Here is a 16,477-nt window from a genome sequence, read left to right on the forward strand (position 1 = left end):
GTTTTCATTTTATGAAAGAGCATAATTTTTTTATTTTTTTATATATTTATTTTCTATATTAACTTCACAACATTTATAAAAATATTCATATTATAAAATATCACTTTGATTTTAGTAATGGAAATCACACTAAAATAATTAATTCAAGAATAAAAGAATAAATTCTCACATGTCAGTTTTTCTTTTCCCGTACCAGTAGAGACTTTGCAAGTGGTAGGGAAAACCTCTTTTCATGAACTGGTTTTTGAGAAGGGAATGGCCTGAAGATCACCTAACATCCCTGGCCTCATTTACTGGTCTAGAAAACACTCACGGTCATCTTGCTATTCTACAACTCAAGAGAGAAGAGACCATCATGAAAAGAAATATTACTCGCTCGTGACAATATTTAGTACAGTTTGTAATAAAAGAAACAATCAAAAAAGTAAAAAAAGAACTCTTTACGTAAGGAACAATTTTCACCAGTAGTTAATTTGTGCAAGGTCAAAGGAATCTCCAGCCGTCATAAGACAAGATCCAATAAAAATGCTTCTGAGGAGCTCACCGCTTCAGCTTCAGCAACTGGACACTGTTTTCACCCTTCTCAGACGGCCCTAATATAGAAACTACTATTAACAACGTCCACACCAACCACATCGAACACCACCGTTCTTTCCGTCACGGTTTGCCCCACCTGAACTTGACACCATTATCAGGCAGCAGCTCATCTCCACTGTCTGAACTCAATCAAGAAAAGGGTAGTTAATTTGCGATTTGACAGCTTTCGAAGAGCTTGGTCGGATATCAACTTGGAAAATTTAGTCTCTACATCTTGTGATCAAGAAGAGTTTCATAACTCGACCACTACAACAAAAAAGTTTCAATATAGACATCACAAGAGAATGTTGCTTTCTTCACCTTCTTTATCAATATGTAACAAAAATGAAGGGCCAGAGGATGAAGAACAAAGTGGACTAGATATGGGAACAGAAGAGGAATTGATGAGAACTATTACTATTGGAGGAAACATAGAATCTATTGGTAGTGGGGATTTCAGTTTTGGAAAGAAGAGCATGGGGTTAATAGAAGAGGAAGGAGAGGAGCAGAAACAAGGTTCAGATGGGATTGAGAATTTTGATAATGAAGAAGTAAAGGATCCGATTAGTCCTTCCATGTATCTTGCTGGAGGGCTTGGGATTGATGATATAGATTTTGGTGGTGATAGTGGCGGCGGCGGCGGCGGTTTTCATTTAAGTTTTCCAAACTTTGACGAGGGTGGTGATGCGGAAGAGTACTTTAAGAAAATGATTGATGAGTATCCCTGCCACCCTTTGCTTCTATCAAACTATGCTCGGTTCTTGCAGGTATGATTGGTGTTTTCTTCTTTTCTGACTTTACTCTTGAATAATTGTCACTTCAAATCCCTATTTAATATAACTCACACCTGCATTATGATCTATCAATCTTACCGTGATTGATTCATCACCAATTGTAGTCGTTTTTACTAGAATAGCTGCTCGGTTATTTTTCGACCTCCTTATTGTAGAACATGTGATCTAAACTTTGAATAATCAGGTCCTAAAAATGATTGGTATTTCTATGTTCAGATCTTTGTCAAGATCCGATTATTTAATGATAAAGTCCGGTCATGTTCAGTAGGTTTGAGTGTCTAAAGTAAATGTCTTCTTGTTGGTGCTTCTGTGTCAATTTTGGAGTAAATATTGTAAGGTTGGCTTGGCTTGCTAGCTGCGATTTTTTCAATTATTCCTGCTGCTGCTGGTACTTTTTGTACCCTTGCTTTATGCAAATCTTTGGATGTCTGTTCGCTACATGGCAGAACAATCGATAAAATATTGAAATACTTCTAACCGGTAAGAATGCCCATCTAATTTTTTATGAAGGGAACGAAGCATTCCAACAAAAGCTCTCATTTAAGTAAGAATGGTGTTCAAACAGGCATACTGTTGATAGTGTTGTTCTTCAATATTGTAATTTCTCAAACATTCTGAGAATGGACATTTATATTTTGTCGAGGTCAAAAGAAAATGATCGGTTTTTCATTGTAAAGCTTCTCTTTTCCAACAGTCAAAGGGAGAGCTTCGTGGAGCTGAGGAATACTATCATCTTGCCACACTGGCAGATCCTACAGACAGTGAAATTCTGATGCAGTACGCGAAACTGGAATGGGAGCTGAACCATGATCAAGGTAGAGCATTAGTTAACTTCGAACGTTCAGTTCAGGCAGCCCCTCAGAACAGGTGACTAAGAACTTGCTTTAATCTAGCTCCTTTGCAAAGTGTTGCAAATCTAATTACCCTTAGTAGCAACCTGTCTATTATTGCGGTGGAGGTACTTTTACAAAGTGCTTTTGTGCTGAAAAAGCACCATATTGATGCATTTGTGTGCTTTTGATATGGTGTTGCGAAAAGCATGAAAAGCACCCCAGGCATCAATTTGATGATTTTCAGTGCAAAAGCTCTTTCAGCTGCAGTGCCACAAGATGATTATCCTGCATGGATTTTGAAAATGATCGCAACCGTATTTTAATAACTTTCCTTTCCATATTTTCAGCGATGTTCTTGCAGCTTATGCCAGTTTTCTCTGGGAAATAGAAGACGATGGGGAAGGGGATACATCTCAACCAGAATACATCCAGGTGTCTCCTCCGGGTCATAAATTTGTGAATGTTTTATCATATGGTTCTAATGTCGTTTTGAACTTGTTGAAGGTTAAAGAGGAGGCAATTCCAACTAAGCTTGACAGCCTAGCCACTAACTAAGATTTTAAACTCTTGCAGCTTCCATCTGAGCTTACTATTGACGTGGAAGACCATGCTGCATCTGATGCCAACGAGGGTGGCAGTGCTGAGGAGTATTGTAGGAGGATGGTTGAGGAGAATCCTTGCAACTCTTTGGTTCTAAAAAATTATGCTGAGTTTCTGTATCAGGTGAGATCTGTGCCCACTTTTATCTCTTTTCTTCGTAAGGTCACTCAGTTAGTATTCTTGTTGTAGAATACAAGGAAAATCTGCGATTCGTGTTTGAGCTTTGTTTTCATAACTGGATATATCTTCACCAGATTTTATTCTCTAGAGGTGAAGCATGGTGGAAGAAGAGATTTATGGCTCGCTTTCAAAACTATTGTATGGAGTGTCCTTTGTACTGATGCCTCTAGACTAATTAATTCTTTTAACAGTTTGAATACGTGGAGGGATATTTTGCTAGCCTGAAAAACTGTTTCAAAAAAGTCTGGAAGATCTGGAGAGATCTAATAGAGGACCAGTAGTTTGATAAGGAAATACCTAACCTAGGTAAAGGACACTTTTCCATGACCATGGCATACAACTACAAGTCGATCATCAAAGAGGAAAGTCTATCTTAAGATCCAAGGAAATAGATCTTTCCAATGGGGGTGAGCGACTAGACGTGTAATTCAATATGCCATCTGGAACACATTCCATTAAGGACTAGGTGTTAGTCACCATTTATTTTTCTTGAGACAATATTCCTGGGTTGAGGGTAGAGATATTACTATAGATGTAGCTCTGACATGAGAGTAAGAGAAAGAAAGTCATTCAATGCATCCATTTTTTACTCTGGCGTATTTACAATTTGAACATATTTAGGCTATAATAGCGAAATTCATTGAATCCCATGATGGATTGAGTTGTCCTTCAACTGTCATTGCTCTTCATCATGAAGGGTAGTTAGAAAACACTATCTGGAAAGATTAATAAAAAATACATGCACAACATGTATTATATGTCTCGTAAAAATTCAAGTAAAGCAAGTTTTGCAAATACGTGAGTTGCAGTTAAGACATGGCTTAGGACTTGGCAGATCTTAAATTGTGGTAAAGATAATCATTCTGTAAAAGGATGCAAGGGTTTGGCACTGGAAATCAAAATCTGAAAAAAGCTGCAAACGGTGAGAAAGGTAAATAAACATGTTAACCAAATCTAAGAAACATGTTTAGTGATATACAAGTCTTCTATTTTAGGCTTTTGTAAACAAAATCAAGCAGTATCCATGTAATCTGTAATGCAGAAACATAAATACAAGTCTATGATGATGACAAGGATGATTTTGCGAATGTGTTCTGTATTTAGTGTAACATCCCATGTAAAATTGAAGAAAGCATGCAGCATGGGGCGGAGATCACAGTGCAAATTTTTTATTAGGTGTTGTGGGAACAAGCTATACCGTGGACTATATGCTTCGTTTACTATGTTGTTTACTTCTTTCATGTGAACTTCTACATTGGAGTCTGGAGTTGTCATTAGTCCACTGTCATTCTTGACTTTAACAATTGTTTTCAACTGACAGTCCAAGAGAGACCTTGAAGGGGCTGAGGAATACTACTCCCGAGCCATACTGGCTGATCCTAGTGATGGTGAAACCCTGTCGCAGTACGCAAAATTGGTGTGGGAACTTTATCATGATCATGATAAAGCCTTGAGTTTCTATGAGCAAGCAGCTCAAGCAACTCCTTCGGACAGGTGCATCCCTTTCTCCATAATTTAGAATTCTTAGAACTCAGAGGGGTTTTGATATTCTTTAACGTTCATAAGATGGTCCTTCAGAGCTCTAAAGTTTACGGTCTTCAGTTGGAAACTGTACAGTATTGATGCTGAGCCTCCTGTTTCTTTTCCTTACAAGAAAGAGAACATTCACTACAAGGAAGAGACTCTCTCGAAGAAAAGGGAGATGGTATGAAGGAGTCTAGTTTTAGGGATTAATACGTGTTTACCAGCCACTCGTTTCCCTATAGAGAAATTTTATGTTTGGCAAGTGTATTTTACTGGTCAGGACTCAGATGATTTGCATGATATAAGATGCTTTGATTGTTTGATAGGAATAGCAGCCAAACTATACCTTCCAATACTGACTGATTCTTGGCCTCGTTTTTTTCTTTCTTTCCTTCCAGCAATGTTCTCGCAGCGTATGCTAGTTTCCTGTGGGAAACAGAAGAAAATGAAGAAGATAGCACAAGTCAGTTTCAGATCCTCAATCACCATGAAGGTGCTGCAGCAGCTGCCAATGCTTAAAATCCATTCATAAATACTAAACCAGGAGTATAGTTACTAATACTTTATCTGAAGTAAAACAACAATAATGTGTTAAGATGGAAGCTCCAACTGAATAAATTCAAAACTGAGGGAAATTGCGACCAAATTAACAGCATTTTCTGATGACTTTTCCATCTGCTTTATTCAGTTCCCAGCAGTCTAGAACAACATTTCTGTAGCATCAATGGGTTTCCGTTGTATTTACAGATATAGTGTTGTGTGATGTATGCACAGACTGTGTAAAGGAGGGTGAGGCCATTTTTGTGCAGACATCAATACTTTTGGACCTGTGCATATGATCTGCATGCTAACATCACTATTTCATAATACGTGGGAAATAGAATGACCGTAGGAGCGCTCCAGAACCTTAGAAACATTGAAAAAATTTGAATAAACAAATAGATCCAGCTCAAGGAGCTTCATCAACCAGAGGTGCTCGATTCACATCAAACAAATGATCTCAAAATTGCAAACATATTGCCTAGAATAATGAATGTTCACTAGAAACAAGTATCAAGAAACCCCAGAAGAGTGATTCATGTGGGCAAGATCTAAATCAACCTGACCTGAAAATATCAACACATCCTTCTTAAAACTAAAAAATGTGAATGTGACTGATTTGCAACTGCTAAACCATAAACTTTTGCTCTCCCTTTGTTAGGAAACCTAAACTATCTAATCTGTTTGATCTTGTCCATTTCTTGATACTTGGTGACCTGAGAACCCTCTATCTTGGCGTGGACCAGGCCTGTAATAACCATTTCCTTTTGGTCTGTTGTAGTCCCTGTCACCTCCATCATAGCTACCTCCTCTACCAGAACTCCGAGAGCTAAAACCACCCCTTGGAGCATCTGTTGGGTAGCCACCCCTGCCTCTACCCCTTCCTCCTGTTTGGAACATTTCAATCACCACAAAATTACAACAAAGATGCAATACCATACAAGATAACTGCTCAGTAGAGAACCAGATGCTTTGTATTGCTTCAACATTCCAACAATGCTTATCCTAAAAACATAGAAAGAGAGAAAATTCCCAACAACAAAAACTGTTCATATATTGCTTATACCAATGCAAGATGTTATCATTCACACTGCAGGTGTACTGGACAGATTAGATATTTATTGCCATCAAGACATTTCTGTCACCATGCTTCTAAAAGGAAAGCCAGAAGGAGAAACAAGGAATAAAGGTTTATAGTAAATATCATTGTCAAGCTTTTGTTATCATTATGATCAATAGAAAGCAAAGCGGTGGTAATAGATGGCAAGAAAAAAACTGACAGGTCAAATTGGGGACTTGGCATAAACAAAGTCATCCAAAAGCTCCCAGGTAATTATTAAAATTATATATAATAAAATCATGCAAATCTAATTTTATGCAGCAATTAACCAATAGCAAGCTAATAAGGAACATAATATTAGTGTTAATGATAGTGGCATGGGAAAAATACGTACTTCCTGCTCGAAATGGGATGTTGCTGTTTGGTCTTCGCTCTTCAATGTAAACTTGCCGTCCACCAACAATTGCACTACCCGCCTATAGATATACAATAATATATAAGGATGTATTGCTACATTACTAAAAAAAAAAAAAAACTACTTGCCTTTAAGGAAGGGTTTTTTTTCACATCAATGTTATAACCAGAATTAAAAAGACATTACAAAGTGAAAATGGCTTTAAAAAAAAAAAAAAAAAGCACCCAAGAATCTACTAGGTAGGGAGAAAAGGAAACACAAATGAATTGGCAATCAGTTTACAAAAAATCAGCCTCCCCACCATCAAGAAAATGATCAGCAGAAAACTTGTATCTGATGTGGAATTACAAAGTAGAAAGACATGAGAAAAGGTTCAAAATGCCTCAAAATTGTACAAAATGCCTACATCAGAAAGCTTGGTAGAAAAAAGCACCAAATGCCTCAAAATTGTACAAGTTTAAACTGAGACTCCAAAATGTACATTGGAATTTTCTTTTTAAGAGAAACCGTGGATGTTACACATCCTTCACATTTGAAAGGAACACGGTTAATCAGTGAAAGTTCTTAATTACAAACTGAATGATGAGAAAGAGTAACAAATGATGAAAAAGCAAGGTGTGATAAAAATGCTGATTTTAAGGTTATTTAAACTTATATAGACCTTGACTGCATTATGAACACCAGCCATATCTTCAAATTCAACAAATGCATAACATACACCAACATCCTGCATGTAAACAAGAATCAACCTTTCAGCACAACAGATTTAAGGAAGAAAAGCAAAAATATACAGTCAAAACAGGTGCATGGATTTAACCTTGCGACTTCGAATGACTACTCCATCAGGCATGATGTCACCAAAATTCTTGAATTCCTCTTCAATCTCAGCTTCTGATAAGGTAGGCAGCAAGTTTCTCACGTATACAGACCTTATTTCATCTGAAAGTGATTCACACACCCACCCACCCCAGACCAAAAAAAGAATCAGTTTGAATGCTCGAGAAATTTAAGAAAGTCGCTTTCAAGTTCCAAAATATAAATATAAATAAAAATACTTGTGCAGAGGTCTACTTTTGGGGGGGGGGATCAAAGTCATAATCAATTCAATCAAATTGTTGTAGATTTTGAAAGTGGCATGATTTATTGGAAATATCAATCACTGTGTCAAAGTGATAAATTGTAAAGGCAAAGCTCAAATATAACCTTCATGAATTTCCTCAGCTGTCTCTGCCTCTGGCCTTTCAAATGAATCTGACATCACAGTTGATTGTTGAACAGGGGCCTGTGAAGCGTGATTCCATTCTGAAGCAGGAGGTACATTCTTATTGACAGAAGGCTGGGGAGTCACTGATGTGGCAGATTGCCCCTTAGCAACACGTAACTTTCAATACAATTTAGGAAAAAGGAAAAAGAAAATTCAGTCTTCTATATATAGATGAATCTCAAATACTACAGATACATATTTTATGCATATATGTGCTATATATTGAATCAACATAACTACCATGTATGGTACATACAATAGAAGCATATGTGTGTTTTTGGGGCTCTCTAGCAGGTTCCTCAACAGAGGGAGGCTGGTGGTCTGGTGCATTGCTTGCTGTATTTTTGAGTGAGCCATTTGGCTTTTCCACAGAGTTTTCCTCCAGAATGTTTTCAGACTCGGATGCTTGCTGCAACCTTTTCTCTGGGAAAGTATAGCTGTCAACAGGACCATTTTCTTTGGCGTCAGCAGGGGCCACAAATTCCCTAGCCTGGGTTTCTCCACCCATTAAATAGGTAGGAACTGTAAAGTTGTAGATAAAAAAAAATTATTTTCTGTATCTGGTGAAATTGACTTTTGGCCACACTCGATTTTAACTAGAGATATTTGGTAGCATAATTAGATTCCAGTCATAGCTTCACAACTCCTGACCTTGAAAGTAAATATACATCCAGTAGCTGTACACTTGCCATTACTCTATTGCTTAGAACTCGAATGTCAATCACACAGATTCCATCAAAGAACAATGACAACATCAGTAACTTACTTCCTCCCCATCTATGTTGAATAGCAAAGCAATATGTGAACAAAATCCAGGATTCATCATATAGACAGTTCAGGCTAATCCATAATACCTGGCTCAGAAATGGCACTTGGAGAATTGAGTTTGGAATCAAGATGGATCTGGGCTAATAAGACTGCTGGATGATGGTGAGTTGGTTGTTCGTCAGTGAAGTGAAAAACATCATTAAGAACAAAATAGCCTTTCTCCTGAGGGGCAAGAAAAAATGTCTCTACAAATTTCCTCTTATTATCAAAGCCTTTTACTTGCACGTAACCAGAAACCATCACAAGAACACCTCCATTCCAAGAATCTAGGGCATGCGCTGTCCTGATCTCAATTCCAGTATACTTGAGTGACATGATGAGAGCATGGATTTGCTGCCGAAAAAGAAAAGGAAAGGGAAACTGTTATCAGGGTCCTAATTAATACACATCCATGCATGATATAAGAGGTGTACAGAACAAAAAAAGGGATCATTGCCTGGAAAACTATAAACTTCTCAGGTTTGCAACCAAACATCATTATGCATCAATGTCAAAGACTATGTATCTCCATATTCTTTGTCCACGACCCCACATCAGAAGAACTTTAATTGGTAATGGTCTTTTATCAAAATACAAGTAGCAAGGGAGGGGGGGGGGGGGAGAGAAACTGACATAATGTTAATAAAGCATACTTGATTTCAGGTAACATAAAAGCTTAGAAAGAATGTCTGTGTGTGTACATGTGTGCCTGCAAGGGAAATCACATTTCCACCATAAAGGCACAGAAAGGGAACTACAGTTTCCCAAATCGATTCAATTAATAGAGCCTTAATGTTCAATTGTAATAATATTTATATAAATTAAAAAATTCCAAGGGCTCATATGCTAGTGCGGTGGCTTATATAAAAGTACTATAATTAGAAGCTCTGCACTTATAAGAGGTTGTTGTAAGGAGTTATGATGTTTTAGCTGGCATGATTTTGAAAAAAGCTTCTACAACAAAGAATAATGTGTTTTCTTATCCTTTGGTAAATAAAAGGTACAAGAGTAACCTTTCTTCATACAGAAAAGTTTATTGAGATTATAACCTATTTGTGCATCCTGTCCTTGTGAAATCACCACTGGCGAGCTCTGAGCCTCTTTACCTCTTAATTTTAAATTACTTTCAAAGCAAACCAAACCCTTACTAAACTTTATGCAGCAACCAGGAAGCAACTTGAAATCAGCTTAACAAACCACCAAACAAGACCCTAGGTTGTCTTCTAAGAAAAGCTAAAATCAAATTGTGAAAATTCATCACTATACGATGGAATACGAACAATAATTTCCCATAATAAATGAACTAACCTTCTCTTTAAGAAGAAAGTAATTTATAACAAAGATTGAGAAAACAATTTCAAGAAAACGTTTATGATTTAGGTCATAAATAATTTAATATTTTTCTTTTGTTTTTTCTTTTTGAATGTTTCTGTTTGTTGATAATAAATTACAAAAAGATCCTTAATATGAGTTTGCGGCTAAATAAGCTAAGGTTTTTATCTTTTAATTTTACTACAAATCGCATATCTTTAAAATGCAAATATTTTTGTATATCAAATGTGTGTGCCTTGCTTAACACCATGCATGCATATATGCTCTGCGCTAGCCACATTGGATTCAACACGCACTCACAAACACAGGCATGTATTGATATAAACACAAATGTTCAGTTTACAAGTTGGTTTTATTTAATGCTCTCTGTGACCTTATTATGTCTCCTTGGAGATGGTTATCAAAAATTTATCCCTAATAAACAGTAAAATTTTGCTTCAAGGTTGCAATAAACAAAATGCATTACACAGCATAAAAGAAGTAGAAAAATGCTGTCACTATCGTACTCGTGTAGTGAATTTCTCTTCTGATTGAGAAAAAAAAGAAAACATACACACAACTTAAAGCTATGTCTCTAATGATGGAAAGTAAAATCAAATCGTAAATCGCTGACCATTCTAAACAAGAATACACAGGACATCATCGTTTGCATAATTTTCCTTCTTTTCTTTAGTTAATTAGCGTTAAAAAAGAGCCATTACCTTGTTGCCATTTTTTTTCTAGTAGCTAATTTGATTCAAAACATGCATACATTTCAGGGTACTCAAAATTTTAGCTTGTATTAAAACTGGGAATTTCTCGTTAAGGAAATCGAAAGACACCAAATAAAAAAAATACAAAAAAAACACAATGATGGCACAAGTAAAGCAACTGCAAAATGGCCAATCAAATATTATAGAAATCGATTAAAAGAGAGAGAGAAAGAAAGGGAAGATTACTGACGAGCATTGTAGCAGCGGATTCTCTGATAGAGCCATCAATACGAAGCATAGTACTGGCATCGCTGTAGAACTGGTGGACAAACTCGGGCTGTTGCTGTAATACTTGATAGTACTGTGCCACAAAGTAAGTCCCTACCTACAACAACCAAACATTTCTTTATTTCAGTTACAAATGATAACGTAAAGAGTATAAAATATATGTTTTTTAAGGAGCCAACGGACGGACGAACCTGAGCAGCACTGACTGGAATGTGATAGGGCACCGACATCGACATTTCCGAAAAAAGAAAAACCTAGATCTATAAATGTCCCTCTCTGTCTCTCAAGATCTGCAGCATCAACACATTGTCTAAAAATAGAAGATAATAAACAGAGAGAAAGCAGGATCTGAGTGGTGACTGTTGTATTTGCTAGATAAAGAAAGAGAGATACCTGGAGACTCACTCACTCACTCACTCACGGGAGGGAGGGAGGATAATACTAATACCCTACAAGATTTGAGTGAAGAAGATTTTCTCCCACTCCTTTCCCCCTTTTCTTTTTTTCTTTTTGTATTGATCATGTGTTGTTTGTATTATTATTACGTTGTGTTCTTTCTTTGTTTTTTTGGGACAAATGCATCATCATCTTGTCCCTTAGGTTTCGGAAATCGGTTAAATTAACCCCTTGTAATTTGATTTTAACATAACAATCCTTATATTTTTATTTCGTTGTCACATATGGTCCCTCTTACAATTAATGAATGTACGGATATTTATTTTTGCTGTTAAAAGGTATTTTTGCATTTTTTTTATTTTAAATTAATTTTTTTTATTTTTTATTATTTTAATGTGGAAACAAGTTTTACAAAATAAATAAGTATTATTTTAATATGTTTTTAAATAAAAAAATATTTTAAAAAATTATTATTATTATTATAATTTTAAAAACTAAATCAGTATGGTTAGTTATTAGTGGTAGACATTTGGATATAAATTAATTTTTAAAAAAATATATTAGAAAAAAAATCTTTAAAATCTATATTATTATTATTATTATTATTTCTCATGTTTATAGGGCCAAAAAAAATATTAAAGTGTGGTTGTAATTATTTTATAAAGTGCTTTTTATTTGAAAATATATTAAAATAATATTTTTTTTATTTTTAAAAAAATTATTTTTAATAGCAGCATATCTAAATAATTTAAAATTATTATTTTAAAATAAAAATATATTTTTTAAAATATAAAAATTAACTAAACCTAATCAATTTAATAGGCTGAGACCAGACAATTTCTTTGGCCCTCTTTCCTATGATGTCTGTTAGTGCTAGCCGTCAAAATAACTATAAAAAAGTAATAATTAAAGGGACTTTTAATTTACTTGCTAACCCTACTGCTTGGTGCTATCTTGCACTCGTGGAACATGGCTCGCTTTCCTTTTTGTCTACCTTTTCATTTTCTTTCAATGACTCCCGAAAATAAATAAAGAACCTTTATTACTTTCTTTTTCATATTACTTTTTAATTTGAAGCTCGTTTTGTTACTGTTTTTTAAAATATTAAACTCTTTTTATTCTAAAATATGTTTTCCAAACTCTGCTTAAATTCGGAAAAATGAAAAACTAGTTTTAACATAGATTTATTCTTAACAACACTAAAATTTCTGGACAATTACCTCATCATTTAATCAAAATATAGGTATGTATCCTATAGTGCAAAATGTCATCACCATATTCACAGATTAATTTTTGAAAGGACAATTCAGATCTTCTGTATCACAGCATGAAGGTCATTTGTTGTCTGACACAATCATAGCAATGCCAAATCTATGCTTCTGCTAAACACTGTCAAATACTGTGTTTGATTCCTTAATAATATAATGCTGCTGTTGTTTCTTGTTTATTCCATGCTACAATGGAAAAGTTGCCCCTTTTTTGTTTACAGAAAGAGGGACATCCGGGATCTCCAAGGATCTAATGGCAACCATGGCAGAGACCATGTCTCTAAAACATCATCATAGCAAATCATGACCATCGGGTGTCCATCCACTACATCTTATTCTGGAAAAAAACTAGCAATTGTAGATGAAAGTGATACACAGGTCTTTTGTTTGTCAGCATTGTCAAGTAAAAATGGTAGCTAGGTATAAAATGCAGCAATACAAGCAGCAAGGCAGCATACACGAAATTTTTTTCCTTTTTCTTTTTTGTAGCGTATTCATAGCCTTACCAAATAAAACCACAACAAATTCCATAAGGAACTTCCACTCATGAATCAGAAGTGGAAGATCAGGCAAACACAATAGACATGTAAGAGAAGAGAATCCCAGGTTACCAAGTTACTGCAATAGCAAAAGTAACTATTGTTTCTTTCCATTAATTCTCGGTGCTATCGGCATTGATGCTCAGCATCCCTTCAAGAATCTGCACTTTTTCATCCACAATCTCATGATTTTCTCCCTTGAGCTAAGCTTACGCGCAATGCTCGTCCCTCTAGTTCCTAAATAAGGAACACAAGAGCCATTGATTAATTGCTTTCCAAAGAAAAAAAAATGGTAGTAGTAACTGAGAAGGTATTCAGAGAGTAGAGGGAGATGGACTGTACCACTCCATCAAGAGATACAAGGGCTGTTTGCATCTCTGCTTTTGTTGAATAACATACAAAACCGTAACCACGGGATTTTCCTGTCTCCCCATCATATAGAACCCTTGCTCCAACAACGTCACCATATTCTTGAAAGGCTTGTGTCAAACTTTCAGATGTTGCTGACCAAGATAAATTTCCTACAAAAAGTTTGTATTCTGTTTCTGGATATAATGGTTCTTTAGGTTTAGGATTGTCTGAAAAGTTCACCCTCAAGAGGCGACCCATGTATTGCTGAAAAGGAGAAAAATATTGAAGCTTGAGGTCAAATGACTTGTACATATTTTAAGCATTCACACTCACTCACAGAGAGAGAGACAGAGAAAATCATAGATGTGAAAGATGAGTTATTACGCTTTCATCAAGATTTTCAATGACTGCATTACAATCTTCAATGCTGCTCATTGTCACGAATGCGAAACCTCTGCTTCTTCCAGTTTCTCTGTGATAGAGAACCTGCAGCCATGCTCATTCTTCAGTAAAGGAAATAAACAGTACTATAGAATCCCATGAAAGCATTAGTAGCGGGATTAGGGCAAATTGTAAGCTAAAGACTAAAGAGTAATCAATACTTGAGCAAAAGTTCTAAAATATTCAAACCATTTCATTACAAATAATCAAGTTTCCATCATGATATAGTACTTAAGCATCAATGTTCTGAAAAAAGTACGAAATCAGTAATAACAAGAGAAGGGCTGTCTAAATTTGGATGTTCAGGAGTCCTGAAAACAAAGGAAAATCAATGCAGTACTTTATTGCACACAGAAGCGGATTTCACTCTTTCACTTCCCAAAACCCCGTGTAGCAGTGAAATTTGGGAATAAAACTTCTCTAGCAGCAAATGTAAGATCATCAGTTAAACAATCATTCACCTCTCCTTTTTCACAGGCAACAATTATGCACCTCCTCGTGCATCGGTTCACATTGAACAACCTACTTAGTTGCGACTCATCCTTGAATCCAAGTGAATGTAGAAGATAACAAGGAAAATGTTGCCACAATGATAACATGTGGCTCCTCCTTCATAGTTTTTTTCTAGGACAGTGGAACACATTCCTGACTGATGGAGTGATCGTGATAACAAGGGAATAACAGCATACTCAAGCCTCCAATTTGCCGATCCAATCTTTTCAAAGAGGCAACCTACAACTTTGTCTTGAGATTATAAAACTGAATTATCAGGCTTGTTCCATTCATCCAAGTTCAAGAAGCTCATATAGTTTATGTTCAATCTATTACCATTTACCACTCTATTGCCAACTGATCACCAACACAGGAATTTCACTACTTAGATTGAATTGTCCAATTAACCTACATTTTAAAGTTATCAGAACCTTCACTCATGGCATATTAATGCAAACATATGCACCTTGCTCACACTACCAAAGCAAGCTCAAGTTTTCATAGCCCATCAAAAAATTTAGATTTAAAGCACATGCCATCTGTCGATCCAAGTATCTCTATGGTGAACTTTCGAGCTGAATTTTCTAGCTATAGCAGAGCTATATTTAACAAAGTTATTTGGTTCTTGCATGTTTGGTGAACCACTTTGCCACTACACTATATACGTTGGCATCATACACAGGCTTTGCTTATTCATGAGTTGATGGTAAATCTAGTCAAAATTGCATATCCTACTTAAGTAAAGTATAAAATAGCTAATATAATTAGAAGGAAATAAATCACCCTCTCAATTATCTCATCATATGCATTAATGTTTAACATACCTCGACCATCTCTGGACTACCATACTCTTGAATGATTCCAGCAAGCTGTGCGCTGTCAACATTATATGGCAAATTCCCAAAGTAAAGCTTAGTATTAACAGGGATCTCATTAGTTTCTCCTTTTGCTTCTTCTGAAGCCAGTTCCTCTTCCTCCACCGCAGAAGCAATTGCAGGTGCCTCCTCTTGAGCAAAAGCAGCAGATACTCTCGGCACCCTCCATGTGACTGCAACTTGTGCAAGTGGTTCTATAACATAATCAGAGCGATATAACGAGGCTAACATGATGCGAGCTGGCGAGACTTTGAGGAGAGAATGATCCAATGGACAGTGCTTGATATGCATGCGTTTGAAGGGGTGAATTGATGAAGGAGAGAAAGACGAGCCTGCAGCTGCAGCTGCAGCAGCAGAGGCAGCCATGGTGCAAGAAAATGACTCGAAAAGTGCTGGTGATGGTTTTTTCAGTTATGGGTGGGGGTATGATGACTTGAAAGTAAGTGTTAATGGAGGGACGGGAGAAGGGTTAAGCTGTGCAAGCTGATGTGGGCAGATTGTGTCCAATGAGATGAGGGTAGAGATATACACAGGGGGATAAGGTGAGTTTACCATGGATCAGACTCAGACTTCAGTGGCGGTAATTATTGGTCTCTCTTGCCTTTTTCACTGCTAGAACTGATGCTTGGTCTATCCGTTGTTTGACATGTCTTTCTAGATTCATCAAGGAAAAAATGAACGACACGCCTTTCAAGATCTGTAAATGAGAAACATGTCTTTTGGACCAACTGCTGTTGTCACTCCACACTTGATAATAGCATTTCACTCAACAGTCTCGTTATAAGTTCAAATGATTTTGATGAGTGAGCAGTGAAGTGTTAGATCTTTCGATTGGCAATTGCCTAAAAGCTAGTACATGAATGGGAAATTGTTTAAGATCCACATTTGCATGCATACATATGTATATTTGCTATTCAAAAAAAAAAAAAAATGGATTAAAAAAAAAAAACAAATGGCTGCGGCCAAGAAACATTAAGGGTTCTGGCATATCTTCTTAAGGAAGTTAAAAGTTTGGTTCTCAAGAACTACTTCTGTGATTTTAATGCAGAAGCGAGTTGTAAGGAGATCTACTGTTACTAAATCACAAGTAATTTTGTTCCTGGGTAGTCTGGATCAACAATTTCAATAAGATGTTGGCACAATCTGGCTGCCATGAGATATTTTGGATGTTACTCGTAGGGGTGAGAAAAAAAAACCAAGAAACAGAGAA

The 16,477-nt window shown here is 36.2% G+C and overlaps 3 protein-coding genes across 3 annotated transcripts; 1 reads left to right on the forward strand and 2 right to left on the reverse strand.

Moving 5' to 3' along the window:
* Positions 1-467: 467 nt before the first annotated feature.
* On the forward strand, positions 468-5,341 carry LOC118048913 (uncharacterized). Its single transcript, XM_073411783.1, has 6 exons — positions 468-1,343; positions 2,065-2,237; positions 2,551-2,635; positions 2,777-2,926; positions 4,305-4,477; positions 4,906-5,341. Exons 1-6 carry the CDS (start codon positions 882-884, stop codon positions 5,024-5,026), a joined length of 1,164 nt encoding a protein of 387 aa, XP_073267884.1. The 5' UTR covers positions 468-881; the 3' UTR covers positions 5,027-5,341.
* A 146-nt stretch (positions 5,342-5,487) lies between these two features.
* On the reverse strand, positions 5,488-11,605 carry LOC118048904 (nuclear transport factor 2). Its single transcript, XM_035058755.2, has 10 exons — positions 11,299-11,605; positions 11,097-11,195; positions 10,868-11,002; positions 8,641-8,947; positions 8,043-8,308; positions 7,726-7,903; positions 7,340-7,461; positions 7,184-7,249; positions 6,502-6,583; positions 5,488-5,934 (listed from the first exon to the last, which is right to left on the reverse strand). The coding sequence occupies exons 2-10, from the start codon at positions 11,139-11,141 to the stop codon at positions 5,723-5,725; spliced, it is 1,413 nt and encodes a 470-aa protein (XP_034914646.1). The 5' UTR covers positions 11,142-11,195; positions 11,299-11,605; the 3' UTR covers positions 5,488-5,722.
* A 1,419-nt stretch (positions 11,606-13,024) lies between these two features.
* On the reverse strand, positions 13,025-16,147 carry LOC118048902 (28 kDa ribonucleoprotein, chloroplastic). The gene is made up of 4 exons (XM_035058753.2): positions 15,217-16,147; positions 13,844-13,945; positions 13,451-13,723; positions 13,025-13,345 (listed from the first exon to the last, which is right to left on the reverse strand). The coding sequence occupies exons 1-4, from the start codon at positions 15,631-15,633 to the stop codon at positions 13,292-13,294; spliced, it is 846 nt and encodes a 281-aa protein (XP_034914644.1). The 5' UTR covers positions 15,634-16,147; the 3' UTR covers positions 13,025-13,291.
* Between the last annotated feature and the right edge of the window lie 330 nt (positions 16,148-16,477).

The sequence above is a fragment of the Populus alba genome, chromosome 10 (assembly GCF_005239225.2).
Source record: "Populus alba chromosome 10, ASM523922v2, whole genome shotgun sequence".
Lineage (NCBI taxonomy): Eukaryota > Viridiplantae > Streptophyta > Magnoliopsida > Malpighiales > Salicaceae > Populus > Populus alba.